Source organism: Lathyrus oleraceus, chromosome 2 (genome assembly GCF_024323335.1).
Source record: "Lathyrus oleraceus cultivar Zhongwan6 chromosome 2, CAAS_Psat_ZW6_1.0, whole genome shotgun sequence".
Classification (NCBI taxonomy): domain Eukaryota; kingdom Viridiplantae; phylum Streptophyta; class Magnoliopsida; order Fabales; family Fabaceae; genus Lathyrus; species Lathyrus oleraceus.
In genome coordinates this window covers 456,990,784-457,017,610 of record NC_066580.1, presented here as the reverse complement: position 1 = coordinate 457,017,610, position 26,827 = coordinate 456,990,784, and the positions used below count along the sequence as shown (strand labels likewise).

Genomic DNA, 26,827 nt, shown 5'->3' with positions numbered 1-26,827 from the left:
ATGTTGTTCATTATGAACACATTTTCCCCTATAATCCCAGTTGGAAAAACCACACAGGATTAAACTCTAAAGATACAACATGAGAATCATCCACCTACATGCATGTTATTCCCAACCTTGAAGTCTTACCCTCTACACCTGAAACTTTACCTTCTGATCCCAATCCTTCACAATATGATAATACTTATTGTAAAGAACAAAATCCCATCATGGCAACTCACACAGACCAAGTAGAAGAAGAAACCCTCCACTTTACCTTAAGGATTATGTGTGCAGTACTTCAAGCAATCAGTGCATGCCATGATCTTCAGGTTTACACTATCCTATTTCTTCTTTTCATTGTTTCAAGTTTTTGTCTCCTAGTCATAAATCTTTCAGTTATTCTATCACACTTGATCATGAACCAAAAACTTATGAAGAAACATGCAAGGATGAAAATTGGTTAAAGGTTATGCATTCTGAATTAGAGGCACCAACTATCAATGGTACTTGGAAATTGGTAGATTTACCACCTAACATTAAGCATATTGGAAACAGGTGGATTTACAAAATCAAACATAGAGATGATGGGATAGTTGAGAGGTACAAGGCAAGATTGGTTGCCAATGGGTACAATCAAATAGAAGGCCTGGATTATTTTTGACACTTTCTCACATGTAGTAAAGTTATCTACAGTCAGAGTCTTACTTGTAGTGGCCTCCATCAGGATTGGCATTTACATCAGCTAGAAGTAAATAATGCATTCTTGCATGGTGATTTAAAAGAGGATGGATACATGAGTGTCCCTCAAGGAATTACATGTAGCAAGCCAAATCAAGTATGCAAGCTAATCAAGAGTCTTTATGGTTTAAAGCAGACTAGCAGGAAGTGGTATGAAAAGCTCACATCTTTGCTTCTCAAACTTGGATACACTCAATTAAGTCTATATTACTCAATGTTGAATAAACTTTAATGTTATAGTTAATGGGTTTTATTAATAAGTTAATGGAGAGATTTGGAAGGTCAAGAGACAGTGGCCAAATTAATAGTATTTACTAATTATTATGTTTCCTTAAGTTTCTGAGTCTGTATAAAGACCAAGAACGTACTCTAATGAAAAACAGAAGTTACAATAGATTTGTCTCCTTATCACAAATTGGCATCAGAGCTAATGGCAAACATGATGAATCAAATGCCGTTGCCACGGCTAACGAAGTTAAATTACGAAAATTGGAGTATCCAAATGAAAGCTCTTCTCGGATCTCTAGAAGCGTGGGAGGTGACCAAAGATGGGTTTGAAGAACCAACAGATATTGAGGGATATACGACAGCTCAAAACAAGGCGTTGAAAGAGACGCGATCAAAGGATAAAACGGCACTATACATGTTGTTTAGGGTTGTTGATGAATCAGGCTTCGAAAAGATTGTCGGTTCGACTACGTCGAAAGAAGCGTGGGACACGCTAGAGAAAGTGTTCAAAGGAGCAGATCGAGTAAAGCAAGTTCGACTCCAAACTCTTCGTGGAGAATTGGAGAGGATGCAGATGAAGGAGTCAGAAAATGTATCTGACTACATCACGCGTGTACAAAAGGTGGTGAACCAACTCACCAGAAATGGCGAAACAGTAACTGATGCACGAGTTGTTGAAAAGATTTTGAGATCTTTAACAGATAAATTTGAGAATATTATGTGTGCAATAGAAGAGTCGAAGGACCTTTCGACGCTCTCAGTCGAAGAGCTCGCTGGTTCCCTCGAAGCACACGAACAACGTAAGATGAAAAAGAAGGAAGAAGGAGTAGAGGACGCAAATCAAACCAAGGAGCAAATCAAAGACGAAAAGGTACTCTTTTCTCAAAATTTTCGAGGAAGAGGACGTGGTCGTGGAAGACGTGACAGTGGTCGAAGTGGTAGAGGCAGCAACTTCGAGAGAGGACAGTCGAGTCAGCAAAATTGGCGTGGCAGAGGACGTGGTCAAAGAGGTGGTAGGTCGAACCATTCCAACTTTGAATGCTACAAGTGTGGCAAGTATGGTCATTATGCGAAGGACCGTAACTCATTCAAATGCTATAACTGTGATAAAGTGGGACATCTTGCAAAAGATTGTCGAATCGAAAAGAAGGTAAAAGAAACAACCAATCTAACTTTGGAAGCTGAAGCAAATGAAGGTTTTCTCTTGATGGCTCAAAATGAGATCAACACAAATGACAATGTTTGGTATCTTGACTCAGGAGCAAGTAACCATATGTGTGGTCACAAACACTTGTTTAAAGAAATGAGAAAGATTGAAGATGGCAATGTGTCTTTCGGAGATGCATCGAAAGTAAAGGTCGAAGGCAAGGGAACGATCCGTTACTTGCAGAAGGATGGGTTGATTGGATCAATTCAAGATGTTTATTATGTACCAAATCTTAAAACCAACATCTTGAGTTTGGGACAACTTACAGAAAAAGGTTATTCGATACTTATGAAAGAACGGATACTGCATTTGAAGGACAAGCTGGGACATCTGATTGCTCGTGTCGAAATGGAGAGAAATCGAATGTACAAACTGAATCTAATAAACGTTCGAGAAAAATGTTTACAAGTAAATGTCGAAGACAAAGCGTCACTATGGCATCTACGCTTTGGTCATCTACATCACGCTGGTTTAAAAAGGTTGGCTAAAAGGAACATGGTGCATGGACTACCAGATATAGATTATGAAGGAAAGTTCTGTGAAGAATGTGTGCTTAGCAAACAAACAAGAACTTCATTTCAAAAGAAGGCAGAATATCAAGCTAAGCATATCCTTGATTTGATTCACACCGACATATGTGGGCCAATCACGCCAGAATCTTTCAGTAGCAAAAGGTACTTTATTTCCTTTATCGACGATTACTCACGGAAGACATGGGTTTATTTCTTGAAAGAAAAGTTTGAAGCATTCGAGGTGTTCAAAAGGTTCAAAGTAATGGTGGAGAAGGAAATCAACAGACACATTAAAGCAGTTCGATCTGATAGAGGTGGTGAGTATACTTCGACAGCCTTATGAAGTATTGTGAAGAGCAGGGTATAAGGAGATTTCTAACTGCATCATACTCACCTCAACAAAATGGGGTGGCTGAAAGGAAGAATCGAACAGTCCTTGACATGGTTCGTTCAATGCTTAAAAGCAAGAACATGCCAAAGGAATTTTCGGCAGAAGCTGTAAAATGTGCCATTTATGTTCAGAATCGATGTCCGCATTCGAAGTTAGAAGATAAAACACCACAAGAAGCGTGGAGCGGACAGAAGCCAACAGTTTCTTATCTCAGAGTATTTGGAAGTGTGGCTTATGCACACGTACCAGATCAACGAAGAACGAAACTTGAAGACAAAAGTCAGAAATACATACTCATTGGGTATGATGAGAAAACAAAAGGGTACAAGCTATTTGATCCCATAAGAAAGAAGGTGATAGTGAGTAGAGACGTTCGAATAAACGAAGCAAGTAAGTGGGACTGGAACAGTTCGACATAAGCTATCGTCGAAGTTGAAGAATCATCTGTCGTTGTACCACCAAACATTTCAACAAAACTTGAAGATTCTGACAATGAAGATGAACCTACACAACCCAAAATGCGAGGTTTGCAAGATCTGTATGATTCGACAAGTGAAGTGCACCTTGTATGTCTCTTGGCAGATGCTAAAAACATCAATTTTGAAGAAGCAGTACGAGACAAGAAGTGGAAAAGTGCCATGGACGAAGAGATGAGGGCGATTATCCACAACAACACTTGGGAGCTAGTTGAATTGCCAAAAGGTAGTCAACCCATTGGTGTAAAGTGGGTATTCAAGAAAAAGATGAACGCTCAAGGAGAAATAGAACGATACAAAGCGAGACTTGTTGCGAAGGGATACAAACAGAAAGCAGGAGTTCATTATGACGAAGTATTTGCACCTGTTGCAAGAATGGAGACAATTCGATTACTCATATCTCAAGCTGCTCAATTCAAATGGCCAATATTTCAAATGGATGTCAAAACAGCTTTTCTGAATGGTGTACTAGAAGAAGAAGTCTATGTTGAACAACCACTCAGGTACATGAAAGCTGGAGAAGAGAAGAAGGTACTGAAATTGAAGAAAGCGCTATATGGGCTGAAGCAAGCACCGCGGGCATGGAACACGCGTATCGACACATATTTCAAGGAGAACGGGTTCGAGCAATGTCCGTACGAACATGCCCTCTATGTGAAGAAAAATGGAAGGAATGTATTACTTGTTGCTCTCTATGTCGATGATCTCATTTTTCTAGGCAGTAATGATCAGATGATAGAAGAATTCAAAATCACAATGACACGTGAATTCGAGATGACAGACTTAGGCCTGATGAGATTCTTTCTTGGTCTGGAGGTTCGACAAGAAGAAACAGGAATCCTCATCTCACAAGAAAAATATGCAAAAGAAATCTTGAAAAGATATAAGATGGAAAGCTGTAATCCGGCTTCGACGCCAATGGAACCAGGAACAAAATTGTCGAAATTTGATGGAGGAGAACGTGTCGAAGCAGGAAAATATCGAAGTTTGGTAGGAAGTCTTCGCTATCTCACATGTACAAGACCAGATATCTCATTAAGTGTAGGCATTGTAAGTCGATTCACGGAGGAGCCAGTTTACACACATTGGAAAGCATTGAAGCGAATTCTGAGGTACATCCAAGGAACAATGTCACTTGGTATGTTTTACTCGAATTCATACAAATACAAGTTGGTTGGTTACTCTGACAGTGATTGGTGCGGAGACATAGACGATCGAAAAAGCACTTCTGATATGTGTTTTTCATGGGAAATACTGCATTTACTTGGCTTTCTAAAAAGCAGTCGATAGTAACACTTTCAACATGTGAAGCAGAATATGTAGTGGCATCTTGGTGCGTTTGTCATGCAATATGGCTCAGAAGATTGATGAGTAAAATGGAGCTAGAACAGAAAGGTGCAACAATAATACAAGTTGACAACAGGTCAGCAATTGAGTTAGCAAAGAATCCAGTAAACCATGAAAGGAGCAAACACATTGACGTTCGCTTCCACTTCATTCGAGAACACGTGAAGGAAGGAAATGTCGAATTGAAGCATGTAGCAAGTAAGGACCAAGCAACAGACATTTTCACAAAACCACTATCAAAAGAAATCTTCGACAGAGGCAAGAAATTGATATGCATGATGAATAGAAGAAACATTTAAGTTTACAGAGGAGTTTTGTTGAATAAACTTTAATGTTATAGTTAATGGGTTTTATTAATAAGTTAATTGAGAGATTTGGAAGGTCAAGAGACAGTGGCCAAATTAATAGTATTTACTAATTATTATGTTTCCTTAAGTTTCTGAGTCTGTATAAAGACCAAGAACGTACTCTAATGAAAAACAGAAGTTACAATAGATTTGTCTCCTTATCACAACTAGCAAGAAGTGGTATGAAAAGCTCACGTCTTTTCTTCTCAAACTTGGATACACTCAATTAAGTCTATATTACTCAATGTTCACCTTATTGAGAAATGACCACATCATAGTCCTCTTGGTCTATGTTGATGATGTCATCTTGGAAGGTACATCTTTATCTGAATTGATGATATCAAACAGGTCCTTCACAATACTTTCAAAATCAAGGACCTAGGAACTTTGAAATATTTCCTTGGTCTTTAGGTGGCTCATTCAAAGGAGGGAATTGTCATCTCACAAAGAAAGTATTGTTTATATTTGCTAAAAAAATACATGATTGCTTGCAATAAAACCTGTTGACTCACCTCTAAATCCTTCAATCAAATTGTATCACGACAATAGTAAGCATTTTGAGGATGTTACTGAATACAAAAGACTTATTGGCAGAATATTATACTTGAACAACAAAAGACCTGACATAACACTTACAACATAACAATTGATCCAGTTCCTCCACAGTCCAAGCCAAATACAATATCATGTAGCATGCAGGGTCATCAGATACTTGAAAGGAAATCTTGGCAAAGGTTTAATGTTTCCTAGAACTTCAAATATGTCAATATTGGGATACTCTGATGCAGATCGGGCCAGGTGTATTGATTCAATGAGGTATACATCAGGATATTGTTTTTTCATAGGATCATCCCTTGTGTCATGGAAAGCAAAGAAGCAGTAAACTATATCCAGATCCTCGTCAGAAGCAAAGTATATAGCTCTTGGATTAGTCACTTCTGAGCTAATTTGGCGACTCTACATCTTGAAGGATCTTCACATCACATGTCGAAAGCCTCTTGTAGTATATTGTGACAATCAAAGTGTCATTCACATAACTTTGAATCCTGTTTTTTATGAAAGGACAAGGCATCTCAAGATTGATTGTCATCTAGTGAGAGAGAAGATCAAGCAATGTGTCCTAAAGCTGCTATCAATAACTTTATAAGGGCAATTGACTAATTTTCTCACAAACCTTTGACCACAAGCAAGCTTCAAATTTTCATTTTCAAACTTAGCATGTTAGACATTTATCATGCTTGAGCTTGAGGGAGGATGTTGAAATATGAAAACTTTTTTTTATTAAAAATAGCTTTAATAATAAATTGATTTTAAGCATGTGTACTAACTTTTCAGTTTTGAAAAGTATTTATAAGTTTGTTAAATTCCTTTCTGTTTTAGGAAAGTTTGTTGAGATTAACTTATTGAGTTTGTTAGAAATTATTTATATAGATAGAAGTCTCTCTCACAAACTATATGTTGATGTATCATGCAGCTTTGGATGCTTAAATAGAATAACAAATTTTTTATGCTTCAACTTTTATCTCTATTCTTCAGGCTCCTTTCATAGAGTTTTTTTTCCTTTTCTTTTGAGTTTTAAACTTCTTTCATGGTATTTTCAAATTCTTAACATACCAAATTCGGTTTATGTGGCCATCATATCATATGTCATTGTCTACCATGTATTCACACAAGACCCTACCTTAATGATATCAAATTCAATATCTTAGACTTTTTATTTAATAATATAAAGTCAATTTTAATTAGTAGAATTGTCAACGATAAACGACTGGCTGAAAAAGAGTGCTACCAAACTCAATTTGGCATCTCTCTATATATTAATCAAGCAAAGACATTTCAAAGTGTAGAGAAAACATAATGGCTGAATTCAATATGAACCAAAAACATTTTGTTCTGGTTCATGGCGTTTGTATTGGAGCTTGGAGTTGGTACAAACTAAAACCACAATTAGAATCTCTTGGTCACAAGGTCACAACACTTGATCTTGCAGCTTGTGGCACCAACACACAAAAAATACAAGATGTTCATACTTTTGCTGACTATTCTAAACCTTTGTTAGAGTTCTTGGCCTCACTTGATCCGAATGAAAAAGTGATTCTTGTGGGACATAGTTTTGGAGGGATGAGTGCAGCGCTTGCAATGGAAAAATTCCCAGAAAAAATAGCAGTTGGAATTTTCATAGCAGCTTTTATTCCTGATACCCTACATCAACCATCCTATGTAATACAACAGGTGAGGATGTTTGATTATCATAAATCATTGTCTAATTGTTTAATGTTTTTGATTAATTTTTAATGACATGTTGATTTTGTGAATATGGATAGTATATTGAGAGATACCCAATGAGTGGATGGTTAGACACTGAGTTTTCATTTGATGGAAGAAAAATGGTTTTGCATCCTGGGTTCAAGTTCCTGTCCACTAAATTCTTTCAACTATGTTCCAAAGAGGTACTTGATATCTTTGCAGTTTCTTACATAGATTGTTTCTTGCAAAGCATGTAAATAAATAATTTCTTGCATTTTGCAGGATTTGGAATTGGTGAAGATATTACTAAGAGAAGGGTCATTTTTTCTTGAGGAATTGTCTGAGGCTGAGAATCTCTCGAAAGAGAGATATGAATCGGTTCCACGTGCTTATATTGTTGCGAATGAGGACTTGGCAATTCCGGTGGAGTTTCAAGAATGGATGATACAAAATGCTGGAGTTGATGTTGTGAAAGTGGTTGATGGAGCTGATCATATGACCATCCTTTCCAAGCCTCAAGAACTGTGTTTGTCTCTCCTTGAGATTGCTGATAAACACATTTAGTGGATATCCATTTTACATGTTACTGTTTTAGTACAATAATAATATCGTGAATTCAATAATGTTTTTATGCAAGTGTTTGATAATTAGCTCAATCCAACTTTCCTTTTGGTTGGTGGGATGAACCTTACTAAGTAGTATATGATTAACAAGAACATGTTGAATATAGGTGGGTGGGTGCTACCTACAATATGCTATGAATAGAGTTTTGGGGGTTTAGTTTTTGGATTATTAATGGATGATTAGGACTTATGTAGAGTTTTCTAATTATATAGGTTAGGTGCAACCACTTCCATTTAAGTCGTGGCGTTTATAGTCATGATGCTTGGATAGTAGTTAGTAATGTCCTCTTATGTAATGGACGTATACGTTGAAGTGTCGACTAATATGGATATTTGTTTACTAGGGAGGTGGCATGCATTGTAAATAAGAGACTCTCTTCCAATCCATATTATATTCATGGAGCTTTCTTAAATGTTCCATCCCTCAGTCTTCTAGCTGATTTGTCTCTCACCTTTATCGCTTTTACTTCTTCTATATATACTTTATCATACTCCCCTTCTTTAACCCCCAATTCCTTCGCCTTTCTCCAAGTTTTTTCGGCCACATCCTCATCTTTGTAAGGCTAAAACCTTTTGTTCCCTTGCAATACATCAGTGTTCATTCTTTATTCACAACACAACACTGATCCCCCTAAAAATAACTCATTTTTGAAGACTGATTGGAAGAAGACGTTGGAGTAGTCAATTGAGATTTTCGCTTGAGACTTTTGGACCGATCAGATAAGAAAAGTAGGAAGCTTTCACAACTTCATACTTTTTAGTGATTTCATGAGATTGAACTAGTTGACCCCTACTAGAATTTTCATTTGAATTAGACCGGTTAGATTGGGTTACAATGTTAGGAGATAACATCACCTGAGACTCTGATAAGTCTGACCCTCTAATAAGAGCTTGAAGATCCTTTTTTTCATGGATGGTCCTTAGCATCATCATTCTAAGCCACTTCATGAATAACCCAAAATATTCCTCTACTTGATTGTTAGACGAGTTTCCTTGAGCTTTGTTCGCCACATCACCCAACTCACCATTTTTTACCTTTTCTAAAAATATTTTCCTTTGTCCCACTTGTCTTCCTTGGACCTTGGATTGTCTTCCAACTACCACCTTCTAATTTGATCTTTCTTCCCTAATCCCCAGCAAAATTGACAATTCATGATCTTTGTTGTGTGACTTTTCATTTGTCGTCTACCATACAACACCAACGCCCCTTTAGACATGATCTCCCTCCTTATGTTCAACTTTTAATACTTACTATCAAGTTTTCCATCATTACCTTCTTCCTTATATTCTAATCCCTCTTCTTCAACATTCCACTCACCAGAATAATCATTAGAACCCGATGATTTCACTTCCTTTTCCGGTGGTTTGGATAAGTTGAATCTTTAATGGTCCATGTCAATATTCAACCACTTTAATCCTAAAATCATCACCATTTATTTGTACATTGAAAGCTTCATTCAAAACCATGTAAGATTTCGTTCTGACTAGAATGCGTGCAACATCCATACAAGCTTTCTTTCACAAATTATCATATGAACACATATAAACTCCCATAGGCTAAATTATGAATTCAAAAAACTCTGGGTTCCAAGCATGATATGCAACACCATAACCACACGACTCGTTCAATATCCACATCTAAAGCTCTCCATTTCTTGATTTCTTTGAACCATTGTTTCAACTAGTCTGCTCCTTCTGCAACTAGCACTTATAACTCCCATGCTTCCAGATCCTTAAGCCAAAAAAGATTCACTCCTAGTGTTGTTGCTTTGATTGCAAAATAACCTTTTGTGTTGAATATCTTTTGCATATGTATGTCATGTTTGGATTCTCCACAATCCCAATGTATGCTTTTCTAAATCTATCCACATCCATGTCTTGTACATTAAAATCCAAATGAGCAAAAACTAGCTTCAGATCCTTTTTAAAGTAGGTTCTTGGTTGAACATTAATGTATTTGACTACACATGCAAATGATATACCATCCCGCTTTCCCCTTCATGAAGACCTCATGTTTTCTTGCGTGCCAACGAACCTCCTTCTTTATGTGCCTCTAGCTTTCTACTTTACTATTATATCCACACTTTTTGCTCCATGTTCCTTTTCCACATTCAAAAATGGTTCTTCCTTATTCCACTTTTAGATTCTTTGGAGGTTCGCAAATATATTTCGACTTCCTGTAAAGATATTATCCAGCTTGGTCGCTAAGAAATATGCATCCTTCACATTAAAGAATCTGGAAAAATCATATCACCTCCCTCTTTTATCCTTCTTAGTTAGGATTATCACTTCATCTATATGTTCTGAAACCCCCTGAACACCTCATATATCTCCTCTGCTCTATAATCGTCTAGCATTGAAGCAAAAAAGAAAGACTTCCTTCCTACGTTCAACACTTCTCACATTATTCGAAAGGTTCTAAAGTATGATTAGTCACCTTCTTCCATTCTTTCACAGATAACACGAAAGATATCATCCCTTTAGCATATCATTCCTCTAGTATATCATGAAGCCTTGCAAAACAAACCAGAAAAGTCAAAGCCCAATTCTCATTGGCATCCTCCAAAGCCCAATCCTCATTAGCACCACTCTTTAAAGCCCAACCTACTTGGCATCTTTTAAAGCCCGATTTGCTTGGCAACCCTTAAATATTTTTCCAACCTTTATAGTTGTCAATCTTTTTCCAACATTTGTGGTTGTTAACCCTTTTCAAACCTTTATGGTTATCTCCCTTTTTACCAACTGTCATGGTTGATGATTCTTTTTGCAATCTTCAAGATTGTGATCCTTTTTCCAACCTTTGTGGTTGATGTACCTTTGCCCAATCTTCAGGATTGTGGATCTTTTCTAAACCTCTGTGAGTGTTGATCGTTTCCCAATCTTTATGGTTGATGAACCCTTCTTTCCAATCTTCATGATTGAGAACCTTTTTCCAACCTTCAAGGTTGCTATCCTTTTCCCAAGCTCTATGGTTGTCGATCTTATTCTAATCTATGTGATTGTTGACCTTTTGCTAATCTTCGTGGTTGCTAACCTTTTTCCCAATCTTCAAGATTGTGGTTCTTTTTCTGACATTCATGATTGTTGATCCCTTTTACCAACCTTCATGGTTGTTCACCCATGTTTTGAACCTCTATATTTGTTGACTTTTTGCCAACCTTCAAGGTTGCTAGCCAGTTTCCAACCTCTATGGTTGCTTTTTTTCCAACTGTGGTATTGATGAGTTACATCAGAAAAGATTCAATCTTGTTATTCACTACCATACCAAAACCAGAGATTACCTTTAATCCCTTTGCTACATAGCATACACAGTTTCATTACATACATCATGCATTTTCATTTGCAGTTGGTCTATCTCCCCAGCGGAATATTTTAGTCAATCCCCTAGCAGCTTGAACCAACATTAGTTTACCTGCCAATCCATATCCCTGATGCACTCATACATTTATCCTTTGTCACAACTACTTCCCTCAACAGGAAAATTTTCGAATATATTTGTATTTAATCCTCTTCTACCTTGAATACCCAAAAAGCTAACGTAATTTGTGCCTTTAGGTTCAAGATAATTAAATATGGACAGTTGTCATACCCCAAAATTTGCCCTCCATTTTTCATTTTTCATTTGGCACTTAGCCTAAAGTTCATTTGCATACATTCATGCCAATTTCATATGTACCATCCATTCATATCAAATGTTGCAAGTATCCTCATAGATTCAAAAGTTTGTGGTTGAGTTCTTGGCCTTGTATTCATGTGTAGGAAGCCTAAACCTTAACTTATGTTGGTGGGGTGTGCTCCTTGATAATAATATCTCACTTGATCTTAACACCTTAGTTTTGTGGGACACTTTGGTGTGAGTTTATTTATGGGACTTTTTGCTTGCTTTAGGGTGATCTTGGAAACCCTAATTCATGAATATTTGGACTAGTTGGTCATTGAGGGTTGATTCATCCCTTGGCCATGGTTTAGGGGCTTGATATGTGTTTCCTGATACTTTGATCTAATGCTTTGTTTCATCCAAGTTTATTCATACTTTCATTTATAGGCATAGTCATTTGATTCATTGCTTGTGGTGCATTCATATTCATACTTTCATAATACATCAACTATTTCTTATTGTGGATTTACTAGTTCATGACTTCATTTGCATCTAGGATCCATGGAACCTTAGTCCATTATTGCATTCCTAGGCCATGATTTCATTCACATTCATGATTCATTTCATTCCTAATTAATTAATGTCATTTCTAGCTCATTCTTTCAAGTTCCATGTTTCATTCAAATTCATGGAGCATAATTCAAATAAGGCCATTCAAACATGATTTTAGTGGAAAATGTCATTTGAATTTAAAGTATTCTTTTCATTGAAATAAAAAGGCATCCCATACAAATGTTCATTCAATTCTCATAGCAAGCATCCAACACATACATTCAACATCATGATCGTGACAATATCAGCCTTAAACCATATTTCATCAAGCAACCTACCAAGCTATACCATGATATAAGGCACAAGAGAATGCATGCATAGCATGTGACTGCATTCCATAACAGCAACATCATGTCTAAACCAATAGCATCATAAGATCATATTCATGGCAGTCCATTTTCAGTTTAACAATCCTAATGCATTTCATACACTAGCAGCAATCTAATGGCATCAATAACATTGCAGCACAGTCATCAAACATGCATGTTCTACATAGCATAGCAGCAGCAAACAAACCAAGCAAAATTATGCTAATGTCTACACTAAACTGATAATCTAAGCTATGCTACTGAATTGGTGATCCAAGTAACCTACAGGCATTAACAGCAAAGTTCATACACATTACATCATGCTCAAATCAGTTAACATTCACCTAGCAGCCTCATTTGTTCCCCCTGACCTCACATGTTTGAGAATCACAGGTTACCTCGCCCTCTCTCCTATAAAAGGGATTGAATCCTTGAGCATTGGGAGGATAAGAAAACCTAAAGTTACTCTACAGAAAAATACTCAACCTTACTGTTAAAGCTCGATTTATCTGAGGATTGTTGAGTCTTAACCTTGAAGCTCAACAATAATGAGAGAAACGGAAGAAGAGCAAAGGAGAAGAAAGAGAACGCATACTGGAATTGAAGCTCAGTTCATCTTCTTCAACTCATCTTCGTCGGAGCTTGCATCGGAGATACAGAGCTTTTCCATCCATTCACCAAACATTTATTACCGAAGTGCCAAAGCCCTCAATCAATTGCTTGATTCCACGCGCGATCATCATTTAATTTCACTTCCAAGCTTTAGGGTTCTTGCTTTGCAACCTTCGATCCGGACTATTCATTGTGATTTTCGACTTTCCTTTGCTAGATTCAAACTCGGGCTGAATAGAGGATCAAGATGATGTGATTGCTTATTGATTATGGGTTCTCCGCCACCGCCGGAGGCGACGCCAGCGCGGTGGAGACGGTGAGGAAGCATGGCGCGCAGTTTGTTTTGTTTTTGAACCCTGAATCTTCCTATTTTTGGCTGAGGTTTCATGTGTCAGGCTTCAAGCCCATTCTCTCACTATCCACACCACTAGATTCATTTCTACACCCACTCCCTGGACTGAAACAAGATTGTGGGCTTAGCAACAGGGCATGCACCCTTAATTGCTCAATCAGACCTTATTCTGCTTTCTGCACCCCTTCTCTCTTTTTTATTTTAATTGTTTTTTCAAATTTGTCTTACAATTCAATCTATTGATTTTATTTCACTTGAATTTATTTTTCCACTTATTTTCACTTTTTAAATACTTTTCTCTTTATTATTTTTAAGGCCTTTTAATTCATTTTTATTTCATTCTTAATTCAAATTTTGCCATCCTTTTGACTTTGTTTGAGTGATGACTTGGTTGATCAATGCTTCTACATTTCAAGTCATTCATAGATGGTCTCTTAGGTTGATTCAATCTTCTCTAATTCAATATGTTTATAGGTGATCATTTGATCATATTTTTGACACTTTGAGTAAGTATAGGTTATCCCTTAGTGTAACATATGTTTGAGTCCTTTGACTTGTTGATAGATGATCCCAATATGATGACTTGAAGTTGCCTTCTAACATCTAACACCTAACATTTAACTTCAAACCTCTAACACTTTACATTCTTTCAATGTTTATTCTTGCAATTTACTTTTATGTCTCATTCATCATCCCACTTCATATATTATTCATTTTGTCTTGTTCATCTTATGCTTCATATCTTGTGCTTGGTTTGCTTGACAATCACAATGAATCAAAACATGATAAAATGGATAGACTTGATCCTTAAGACTCATGCTTGACTTGGAGTGATGTTAAAGACTTTGGACTTTGGACTTAGGACTTATACTTATGCTTAATTTGGAGTGACCGTGGACTCATTGACCTCTTGATCACTTACACCTTGTTCCCCTCTTGAACTTTTGAACTTGTGATCTTGTCATCTTGTTTATTGTTCATTGTCTTATACCTCTGTTTATCACATTCATTTATTTAGGTTAGCACACACATGGCTTCCTCTTGAGCTACCTAACAATGAGACCTTTAGGCTTAGTACACTTTTTCACCTACATGGCTTACTCTTGGGTTACCTAACAATGAGACCCTAGGTCGGTCTTTATATGATCATATATTATGTGTTTTATCCATCTTCTTCCCTTTGATTTAGCTTGATCAAATTCCATTTGATCAACTAGATCCTTTGACTTTGCACACATTTCATTTGTCTTTGTCAAGTGACCATAAGTATCTTGGTCACTTGATGGGACTTGTCTCTGTTACTTTGGATCTCAAGCTTTCTAGCAAGTACAAGACATCAAGCTCAAGTCAAGGCATTAGTCATCTGTCTCATCTCTAGAGAGAATCTCTAAGAACCAGTTTCAACAACTTGTCAAGAGCCTGAAGCAATGGAGAAGGGGTAAGAGGGAGCATTCCTATCCTCATCCTAAATATTTTGTGTATGGGGCAAATGACTCAGTTGCTCAGAGTATTCATCTATATTCATAGACTTTAGTGCAATTCAAGTCAATTCATTGTCAAGTCTGCAGCTAGCCTTGTGGCTCACCATCTCAAGTTCCTCTTGGTTTAAACACAATCATTTACTTTCCACAATTTGGGTTAATCACCTTCATGGTTAACACCTTTTTCTTAGTTTTGACACCACTTTTATCTTTTTGTTCTTGGTTATGACACCGCAATTTGGGTTAATCACCTTCATGGTTAACACTTTTTTCTTGGTTTCGACACCACTTTTATCTTTATGTTCTTGGTTATAATACCACAATTTGGTTTTATCACCTCCATATTTTACACTCTTTTCTTGGTTTTGACACCACTTTTATCTTTTTGTTCTTGGTTATGACACCACAATTTGGGTTAATCACATTCATCGTTAGCACCCCTTTCTTGGCTTTGACATTATTTCTCTACTTCTTTTTTTGCCTCGATTTAAACATCGCTTTAGTCAGTTTCTAGTCTTTTCTGGTTTAAACAGCACCCCCGATCATATCTTTCTTTCCGTCTCAATTCTCCGAACTACGGAGCTCTGACCTCCTTATTGCACTATGAGGATACATAGGCACGAGGACACAAATCCTTGGCGAGCACTTTTTTTGCCCCCCCCCCCCCCCCATTTAGTCAGTTTCTAGTCTTTTCTGGTTTAAACACCACCCCCGATCATATCTTTCTTTCAGTCTCAATTCTCCGAACTACGGAGCTCTGACCTCCTTATTGCACTATGAGGATACGTAGGCACGAGGACGCGAATCCTTGGCGAGCACTTTTTTTGCTCCCTCCCCCCCCCCCCTTTCTTTCTATGGTTCCACGAACTACGAGGCTATGATTTTCTCATTTCACTATGAGAATGCATAGGCATGAGGGCCCCAATCCTCCTCGAGCTATCTCTCTCTCTCTAATCCATTTTCTATTTTATAGGTACGCGAAGATAGTAATACACATCCAAGCAAAGGGCAATCAAAATGGTTCTCATTGAATACCATGGATGTGAGGGGGTGTTAATACATTCCCCTTACATAACCGACTTCCTTACCTTTTTCTCTTTTCCTTTGGATTTTATCGATTTTTTCTCTTCCCTCCTTTAAAATAAATAAAGTTCGGCGGCGACTCTGTTGTATATTCGAGTATGTGATGCATTCGGATATATTTCCGACTAACTTCAGTTGATAGTGGAACTACAAAAGTAAGAAAAATTAGACTATCTCTTTCTAACATTATTGCAACATATATGTTATGATCAGTCCTCTTACAAAATCTAACATAACGTAGTTATAAAGGAAGAAAAATACTTGCGTAAAAATGCATCTATATCTATATTTTTATAAACAATGGGAGAAAAATTTAAATTTATTTAACGTTTAATTTCTTATTTAATTAAAATCATGGGGTGATTGAGATAATGAAGGAGGGAGAAATTTTATTTTAATTTTTTAATTAAATATAAAATTTGTGATTGATTGTTTATAAAAGCACGTGTTATGTTTGTGTGAATTTTCCCTAAATGAAATATTATGTTTTAATTACCTATATATATAAGCTTAATAATATTTTTGGAGAACTTTAATCTGCCTTTAGTTAAATAAATAAATTTTCTTAAGAGTTGAGTCTAATCTTTTTAATAAATAGGCTTATTTCGATATCCCTCACTTATTTCCTATTCCTACCGATTAATGTAAAGAGTCTGCATTGTGTGGGAACTTGCATGTCCCTATCTATTTGTTGCTTGTGCCAATCAAATAAGGAATTCAACAATAGAGTATAGTGAATGAAATATCACTTTGAATTTGCAATGGATTATTAATTGGCCATGTGAAATTAGTTTATGATGAAGGTCTTTCAATAAGCTTTAATCCAAATTTAAAACTCAAAACCAACCAATAAAAATAATTTAATGGTTTCCAAAGCCATGAGCAATTCAAACGTAAGCTACCAAATTGACTTCCAATTTTATGTGAGTTATTTTCTATCAATTTTCTATCTTTTTCATAAGTAGACATAGTTTGGTTGAGATGTTAAATCAAGGGCCACCCGCAATTTTAAAGAAATCCCTAATAATAGTAAATTCATTTCTTTAAAGGATGCGTTTCCTACATAGAAAATTTCAAACCACACTTGAGTAGATATTTTAATGCATAAATAAAACGTTTAGAGTGCCATGTTTTTTTTATTAAGTAGAATGTCAATGAAAAAATTAGAGGTGATGGTTAATGGATGGATCAAAATAATTCATTAGTCCATTATCAATTCATTAAAGGTTTCTTAAAAATATTCAATCTAATTCATCCATTAAGAATAAAATTCACTCAATTCATCCATTATCATATTTTTAGATGGATAAAAAAGTAGTTTTTTTAAATATATTAATTTTTGTATTTTTGAAAAATTTAATTTTTTTACTTTTGAAAAAAATCATTTACTGTTTTGTAAAAATTATATTTTTTAGAAAAAAATTATTTTTTCAGTTTTTTTTAAAAAACTCAAACAAAATTTGGAAAATTTTTTTTCGGAAAAAATAATTTAAAAATTGTTTTTTTTTCCGAAAAAAATTAAATTTTTTCATATTCGTAAAAAAATAACTTTTTCGAAAGTAAACTCGAATTTTGGTATTTTCTAAAAAAATAATTTTAAAATATTTAGAAAAAATTAGTTTTTTATATTTTTAAAAAAAATCGATTTTTTTTCGAAAAAAAAATATTTTTTAATTTTTCAAAAAAATAATTTTTTAATATTTGAAAAAAATCATTTTTTTAAAATTAGATAAAAAAAATCCATTTGATCATTAAAATGTGTTGGATGGATTGAGTCAATCTATGCTTATAAATGGATGAATTTAGTTCAATCCATTAACTTAATTTTTATGTAGTGGATGAATTGAATGAATTTTTTTATAGATAGATTGGATTGATTTTTTTGTCTAAATGGATCCAATTGTCAACCCTATCAAAAATTGACCTAGACAAAATAAAACGCTTAGAATAGAGATATTTATTAGGCTAGACGTTTCAAGTTTGTGGATAAACAAAAATGGCTGAATGCAATATGAATCAAAAACAACAAAAGCATTTTGTTCTTGTTCATGGTGTTTGCATGGGAGCATGGACATGGTACAAGCTGAAACCACAGTTAGAATCTCTCGGTCACAAAGTCACGGCATTTGACCTTGCAGCTTGCGGCATCAACACAGAAAAAATAGAAGATGTTGATACTTTTGAGGACTATTCTAAGCCTTTGTTAGAGTTGTTAGCCTCACTTGATCCAAAGGAAAAAAGTGATTCTTGTGGGACATAGCTTTGGTGGAATGAGTATAGCTCTTGCAATGGAAAAATTCCCAGAAAAAATTGCAGTTGGAATTTTCATAGCAGCTTTTATTCCTGATACCAACCACAAACCATCCTATGTACTACAAGAGGTAAAGATTTAAGATAAATATATTAATTATTGAAATTATTGTTATTTAGTTTCTCTAAACTTTGGTGAATATGGGTAGTATATTGAAAGATACCCACCTTCTGGATGGTTAGACAGTGAGATTTTATTTGATGGAACCAAAATGGTGATACTTCCTGGCATCAACTTCTTGGCCACTAAATTCTTTCAACTTAGCTCCATTGAGGTACTTTTACATCTAACATCTATGTTTTTCTATTTCTGACATAGATTATTGCTTGCAAAGCATTTAAAAAGTAACTTTCTGGATTTTACAGGATTTGGAACTGGTGAAGCTTTTGAAAAGAACAGGGTCATTTTTTATTGAGGATTTGAGTGAGGCAAAGAATTTCTCCAAAAAGGGATATGAATCGGTTCGACGTGCTTATATTGTTACCAATGAGGATTTGGCAGTGCCAGTAGAGTTTCAGCAATGGATGATACAAAATGGTGGGATTGATGTTGTGAATGTGGTTAATGGAGCTGATCATATGGCTATGTTTTCCAAACCTCAAGAACTTTGTGTGTGTCTTCTTGATATTGTTGATAAGTATGCATAAGTTGAAATTCTTTACAAATTTAATGGTATTAAGAAAAGTGGTTGCTGTAATAAATTTATAAAAACTGTGTGGTGGTTTTAAATATTTATTATTGTAAGGAATGATATATGAAGAATAAAATAGAAAAGAGGTGTGTGATTTTCAATTATTAATTTAATATGGGTATATTTGTATAAATATTTAATATGGGTATATTTGTATAAATATTTAATTTAATGTGTGTTGAAATTTGTAAAGAGGTTTTATATTAAAAGACAACAAAAATAAAAAGTTATTTTGATGTAATTATTCTTGAAGATGTATAGGTCATATTATAGTTCTTTTTATTACGATGTTTATAAGATTAGTTATAAAGTTTATAAGAATAGTTATAAAATTTGTAAAATTAATTATAAAGATATCAATTAATTAAGACTCGTAAACATGTACACATACATAATTATCTTTTTTTTCAATAACAAAAAAATTTACATTAGTATTTCCTTACAATCAATTTAATCTCTTTCTTTTTTTAAATTCAAGAAACACAAAATTATTCCAACAAATTAATATCAGGAAGACCGAATCGATTCAGTTATTTCCAATGGCAAATGGAAGAACACCATGAAACAATTTCCAGCAAATCTATCAATTTTTAAATGTGAAAATTATGAGAGGTGGATTGCACAAATGAATATCATATTTAGATTTCAAGATGTGATTGAAATTGTGTATGATGGAGTATCGACATTTGAGACAAATGCAAATGATGTTCAAAAGGTTGCACACAAGAAACAAAGGAAGAAAGATGATAAAGCTCTCTTCTTGATTCATCAGTGTGTGAATCTGAATGCTTTTTAGAAGATCATCGAAGAAGAAACGACCAAGAAAGCATGGGATGAATTGAAGAAGTTGTATGGTGGAGATGAGAAGTTGAAGAGAATAAAAGTGCAAACCTTCATAAAGCAGTTTGAGATGACTCAAATGAAATAAGACAAGCCAGTTTCAAAGTTCTTCTCATTAATGGTGTTGCTAACGAATCAGATGAACGCATGTGGTGAATCAATCAATGATTTGTAAAAAAAAATTAACTGCAATCTTTGATTACATTGTAGTGTCAATAGAAGAGTCCAAGAATCTAGTTAAGATGAAGTTAGAAGAACTTCAAACTTCATTAGAGGCTCGTGAGATGAGATTGAAGCAAACAAGCTCAGAAAGAGAGAAGGTGATTGAACAGGCACTGGAAGTAAAGTTCATCAAGAAAGCTAGAAAGGAAAAAGAGAAGCGGATAAAGAATCTTGCTACTGCTGAGAAATCAAACAAGAATTCAAAGAGTCACAATGAATCAATCAATAAAGACATGTTCAATAAGAGTTTGAGGAACAAGATTGACATGAAAGAGATGCAGTTCTATAATTGTTAAAGACTTAACCATTATGCAAGTGATTGTTATATGAGTAAGGAGTCGAGGACAAAAGACGAGGAAAAAGTTCAGTTAACTCATACAAAAGGAAGTAACTCTGATGATGTGCTGCTAATTGTCAACACTCAACTTAGTGATGATCAAGCTAAGGTGTGTATTTAAATTCAGAGTGTAGCAATCATATGATTGATAACAAGAACCGATATTAAGAAAAGTGATTGTTATAATTAATTTTTAAAAACAGTGTGGTACTTTTAAATAATTATTATTGTAGATAATGATATATGAAGAAAAAAATAGAAGAGGTGTGTGATTTTCGACTATTAATTTAATACAGGTATGTTTTTATAAATAATTTATTTAATGTGTGCTGAAATTTGTAAAGAGGTTATATTAAAAGACAACAAAAATAGAAAAGTGAATTTGATTTTATTATAATAGTGACATATATAGTTTTATGACAATGTATTAAATTGAATAGTATTTTTTTCACTATTTTTTTAAAAAAGCTAAAATAAAATATATATTAATGATGAAAACGAATTGTATATCAAAAATAATAGATAATATACAATTATAATCTAACAATTTGAAATAGTAACAAATCGAAAACTACATAACACTTGATAAAAAAGATAAATTAATTAATTTTAAAAATTGATAATCATAATCAAAAAAAATGGATAATTGTGAATTTTTTATTTTTTGATTTGAAAAACAAATTTGAAAATTAAAATATGTTCGATTACAATAAAATTGAGTTGAATTTTTACTTGATTTCGAAAAGGTTTTCTACTAAACTCAAAACTAAAAACATAAATTTCATAAATTCTATTTTTGTTTTATATTGAATATGTCACCACCAATAGTTATAATATTCCAACCAGCACTAACTATTACAAGTCATTTAAACTATTTATTTGAACGATATATAGTCAACAAATAATTTTAGAAAATTAACATGTGTATTGTGGGATAGAAGTATATTATACACATTGTTTAATTTGACTGTTTATTTATCAATGTAGCACGTTGGAATACATGACGCCTAATATTTGAATTATTATTTTTTACTTTGTTAGTGTTTTTTGTTGACTATGTTTTTGTGTATAATTTTCTCAAGTGTCGTGGTTTTATGATCTTTCTTATTTTCGATTAGTGATGCTATTAATAAAATGTAAAATGTGATTCTAAAATATAATTATTAATTTTATTATATTTTTATTTAAATTTAGAGTCTTGACGACTATGATCGATATATTCTAAAAAGTTGAAAAATATGTGTTTGACTCATGTTCGAGTTGGTTTCCATTTGTCTGATCTTGTTAAACATTAACAATAAAATTGTTTCTTTGTCAAATTCAAATGTCACATTAATTGTTCTTCTTCTGTGTAAGTAGCTTTTAATAAATTTGATGTCTTATTCTAGTTAACTAAACTTTGACCAAAAAATTATGTTATTGATTTTTTAATATTTTTGAAAAAATATTATTTATTTTATTTTATGAAACTTTGAATTATTTTTGCACAATTATTGTTTCTTGTTTTTTACTCAAAATAGTATTTCTTGTTGATGGGTAATTTTGACATCTCAATTTATTTTATTTTAATATTTTTGTTTTTTAATGATTTGAGATACTATTTTTATGATTTTAGATTTCTTTTTGTTTTGTAGATTTTTATATATTAGTGTTTTTTTTAATATGATGTCACATCATAAATTTTGTGTAAGTACATATCGAACATTTCTATTAACATGAGAGAGAAACTCTCATATTTCTCTAACTTTTTGAACCGGTTTTTTTAGAGTCAGCTACTTTCAACCATGGAAGGAAGGAAGAATGATGAAAGTCGTAAGTCAAAAAATAATTTTCAAGGTAAGCGATGGGACCATGCAAAAGGGAAGGGAATAGTATTAGGAAAAAGTATATCTACTACTTTCTTCTTCATGTCTATTCTAGAGGACTTTAACTCGAAGGATATGTATAAAGTCTTCAAGCAGTTTGGAGATTTGGATGAGGTTATCATACTGGTTAAGTTGGCTAAGTTAAATTAACATCCATTGGAGCTAATGTATGTCTCCTAGAAGATCACGAGGAAGGCAAAATGGAGGTTTTGGTTTCATAATGGAGTGATTGGTTAAAACAAATGTTTAAAGAAGTAAGGAAGTGGGGGGTTTAACGACATCGACATTGATAGGATAACTTGGCTTTGTTGTTTTGGAATACATGTCCATGCATGGAGCCCGAAGTTCTTTAATACTCTTGTGTCATCGGTGGGTCACTATATTTGTTCAGATGATAGAACCTGAAAATAAGTTTGCATAGATGTGACTCACTTCATGGTTAGAACCAAGCTTTTATCCTTGGTGAATGCATCTATCACAGTTGGCATTGATGGAGTTCACTTCAACATAAGAATGGTGGAAGATTTATTTGGTTCTGCTGTTGTCAATGCTCCAAAGGTCAGTGGATCTTTTGTAATTTCATCGAACTCAAATTCTTCAGTTACATATTAGAATGAAGATGAGGTCGTGGAAGAATCGGAAAAAGTAGGTAAAGACGTGTCTTCTTTTGATAAGGTGTGTCAGGTAGCTAGGGGAATTGATGTGGACTATAGAAGAGATGTGGATGGTTTTTGTCAAGTCACGCAAAGTGATGTAGGTGTTGGTAATACTAAGGACATGTATATTCACGAAAACCTTTTTGTTGAAAAGAACAGGTCAATTTCCTCGGTTGTAAAGGTGGGGAATGGTGGTTTATGTCATGTTGAACCTATAGATCAAGTTGGTTTATTTAATCAGCATTTGAAGGCCATTTGGAGGGCCAAAACTCAAATGCCTCCAAAGTCCCATGAAAAAAAAGGGGATTTTAGATTGTTATGTTGGGCCTCAGCGCCCCTGTTAGGTTGATATGGTGTAAATTTGGGGTCGGACACAACCCTTTTAATTGTGGCAATTTGAGGATTCTAGAAAAAGTAAGAAAGGTAAAGAAGTAACAATCACAAAAAGGGTCTTCGATTGTTAAAGATTCCTATTTTTCAGTTTTAAATTTTTCTCTTTCACAAACCCAGAAATCAAAAGTTACCAAGACCCAGGATTTTCATTCTCACCCAAAATCATCGAAGAAAGTGTTTTCAAAAGGTTCAACGTTATGTTGTGACTATATCTCTAATTTCGATGTCAATCATTGCAATATTAGATTTGGGGTGAAGCAAGAATTGGATGTGGCAACTCTTACTTGGAATAAGGTCAAAGAGTATGGAGTAGAAGGATTAGCAGCAGGTGGGGCTTATATTGAAGACATCATAATGATGGAGGTGTGAGATAAATAGCCTAGAGGCTTAAGGGAAGGTAAATCAATAAAGTTCCAATGAATATCCTATCTTACAATATCATGGGGTGTGGCAATCCTATCAAGAGGATGTATCTGTGGAATCTCATCAAATTATGAAGGGTGAAAGTCTATTTAATTCAAGAATTGAAAATCAAATCCGAAGGTGATCTCTGTGTCTCTTCTCTTTAGGGTAGTGGTCAAGTGGAATGGACAAACAAGTGGGCTGAGGGGAGGTCATGTGGCTTGCTAATTCTATGGAAATTAAGTTTTTAAATTTGACTTTTAGCTTTAGAGGAGAAGGCTTTATTGGTATCTGTGTTAGGTGGTGTGATAGTATTTATTTCATTGTTAACATTTACTCATCCTATTTTATGGCTAATAAGAGAAAATTATGGAAAGAGCTTTGTGAGTTCAAATAGAGGTATCCTAAGGGGGAATGGTGTCTAGGGGGATTTCAACGCTATCAAAAATGTGTATGAAAGAAAGGGAATAAGTACTTTTGTCAACGGGTGTGAGATGCTTGAATTCCATCAGTTCTTATATTACTTTGAGCTAGTGGTGTGTATGTCATGTGTATCTCATTCATGTGATTTAATTTGAAGGGTAGTTCTTTCAGTAGATTGAATAGATTCCTATTGTCTAAAGAGTTAATTGATAAGTGAAATATGGTAGGGCAAGTGGTAAGGGAGATGGAGGTGTTGGATCATAGACTGATATGGATTGAAGCAGTCAAAGATCTCAATTCTTTGGATGTTGATGTTGTCCATCAATCTCAAAGTGATGCATGGGTGCTTGCGAAAAAAAGAGTGGAGGATTCCGAAAAAAATTTGCTTAAGTGGCAGCGTAAGGAAAGTATGCTCAGATAGAAATCAAGATTCATATGGATTTCAAAGGGATACGCCAACACCAAGTTTTTTCACTCTTTCATGAAGTACGAATTTAGGATGAATGGTATTATATTTTGAATCATGTCAGGGATATATTAACTGAAATGGATGTTATTGAGGAAGAAATCAGAGAGCATTTTGTTGAGATTTTTGAAGACTTAGATGGTAGAAGGCCTACCTTATAAGGAGTGGTTTTAAAGTGCTTAGTAGTGGGGAGATTGATTTGCTTGAAGAACTTTTTAGTTTTAAAGAAATTAAAGAAGCTATTTGGATGAGTGATAGTGACAAAATCCTAGGGCCCGACGGGTTTAATATGAGATTTTTCAAGGTTTATTGGAATTCAATCAAAGAAGATTTGCTTTGTTTTATCAATGGTTTATACTCCAAGACTAAGCTACCAAAGGCATCTTTGCCATGTTAGGAATGTTAAAGTTCTATCAATTTATCTTCTGATATTAGTGTTGTTATTTGCTAACTTTACTTATGCAGCAAGTTAAGTCCTAGATCATCATAATTGATATGATTCTTCCTTTCTTCTCTATCTTCGTGTAGTTGCGCTTAATTTATCTTAATTGTTTTCATTTCATCATGATCATTCATCTATTTTTTCATATGCATCAAAATTATTTTCCATATGTATCAAAATCATTTTTCACCTCCATCAAACTAGTGTTTTCACTGCATTAAAGTATTTTTCTCATTAAATGGTTTTAGCGTTAAAAAAATTGCATAAGAAGTTGCATATTCATAATAGTTCAAATTTAGTTTGATGATATTATATTTGACGCCACTGATGAATCCCTTTGCATGATGTTTGCTAGTATCCCACAAGGAGAATTTGAGATGTTTCTAATGGGAGAGCTTACATATTTTCTTGGATTGCAAATTAAGCAAGCCGAAGATAGAAGTTTCATAAGCTAAACAAAGTATTTCTTTGATCTTCTCAATAAGTTTGATATGCAAAATTTGAAGAGCATTCCAACCCCATGGCGTCAAATGTGATAACAAATAAAGATGAAAGTGGAATAGAGATCGACATTACCAAATATTGAGATATAATAGGATCCTTACTATATTTAACTGCGAGCAGGCCAGATATTGGGTTTAGTGTGTGTATGTATGTTAGATTTTAGGTGTGTCCTAGGGAATCCCACTTTAAGATCGTAAAAAGAATTTTTAGATATCTTAAAGGAACCTCGCGTCATGGTCTTTGGTTTCCCAAAGGAAGCAAATGTAGCTTATTAGATTTTTCTGACTCTAAAATTTTCGGTTGCAAATCGGATAGGAAAAACACTATTGAGACTTGCCATTTGTTTGGAAACTATTTAGTTTCTTTGCATAGTAAGAAGCAGCATAGCGTTGCTCTTTCTACCGTCGAGGTTGAATATGTAGCCACTGGTAATTCTTGTGCACAAGTCTTATGGCTAAAACAACAATTATTGGATTACGATTTAAAAATTGGTGTTGTTTCAATCAAATGCGATAACACTAGCGCAATAAGTATAACTAAGAGTCATGTACTTCATTTACATACTAAACATATAGAGATCACGCACTATTTCCTTAGGGATCATGTTGAAAATGGGAGATTTTATTTTTGAATATGTGGATACAAAAAATCAGCTTGGTGATATCTTTAGAAATTATTATCCTCCAAACTTTTTCACAAGATACATATGGAATTGGGAATCCTAGATTCATCGTGTTTTAAATATATTTTGTTTCATATTTCCTTTTATTTTCTATGTTTATGTTGTACACTAACATTTTCTTATAGCAATTTATTCTAACCAAAATTATTGGTATGTTTCATTAACTCTAACATTATTTTATATTACTTTTGTATTTTGTTCTTATATGTTCATTTGTTTACTTCTTACATTTCTTATTTCATTGATTCATTCATAAGTTGCTATTTTGATTGTTCACATATTGCATTCAATATCTTTTTAAATGTGTGTTGTTGGTTATGTGCATTTGAGAACTATTATGTTTGATCATGCATTATTTAAACCTTTCATTCATATAAGTTTTGATCATGTATTGCTTTGTTGTGTAGTTGCATGTCTATTTGCTTATTTATTTCATTTAGCATGTCAAG

The 26,827-nt window shown here is 34.2% G+C and overlaps 1 protein-coding gene and 1 pseudogene across 1 annotated transcript; both read left to right on the top strand.

The window, feature by feature from the left end:
- The first annotated feature begins 7,027 nt into the window (after positions 1 to 7,027).
- LOC127120335 (polyneuridine-aldehyde esterase) lies at positions 7,028 to 8,131 on the top strand. The gene is made up of 3 exons (XM_051050745.1): positions 7,028 to 7,460; positions 7,553 to 7,678; positions 7,758 to 8,131. Exons 1-3 carry the CDS (start codon positions 7,086 to 7,088, stop codon positions 8,037 to 8,039), a joined length of 783 nt encoding a protein of 260 aa, XP_050906702.1. The 5' UTR covers positions 7,028 to 7,085; the 3' UTR covers positions 8,040 to 8,131.
- A 9,928-nt stretch (positions 8,132 to 18,059) lies between these two features.
- On the top strand, positions 18,060 to 19,259 carry LOC127120334 (polyneuridine-aldehyde esterase-like; annotated as a pseudogene).
- The last annotated feature ends 7,568 nt before the right edge of the window (positions 19,260 to 26,827 follow it).

Coding starts and splice junctions, on each gene's coding strand:
- LOC127120335 (XM_051050745.1), top strand. CDS start 7,086: ATGGCTGAATTCAATATGAACCAAAAACATTTTGTTCTGGTTCATGGC. Junction 7,461..7,552: donor CATCCTATGTAATACAACAG/GTGAGGATGTTT, acceptor GAATATGGATAG/TATATTGAGAGATACCCAAT. Junction 7,679..7,757: donor TTCAACTATGTTCCAAAGAG/GTACTTGATATC, acceptor TGCATTTTGCAG/GATTTGGAATTGGTGAAGAT.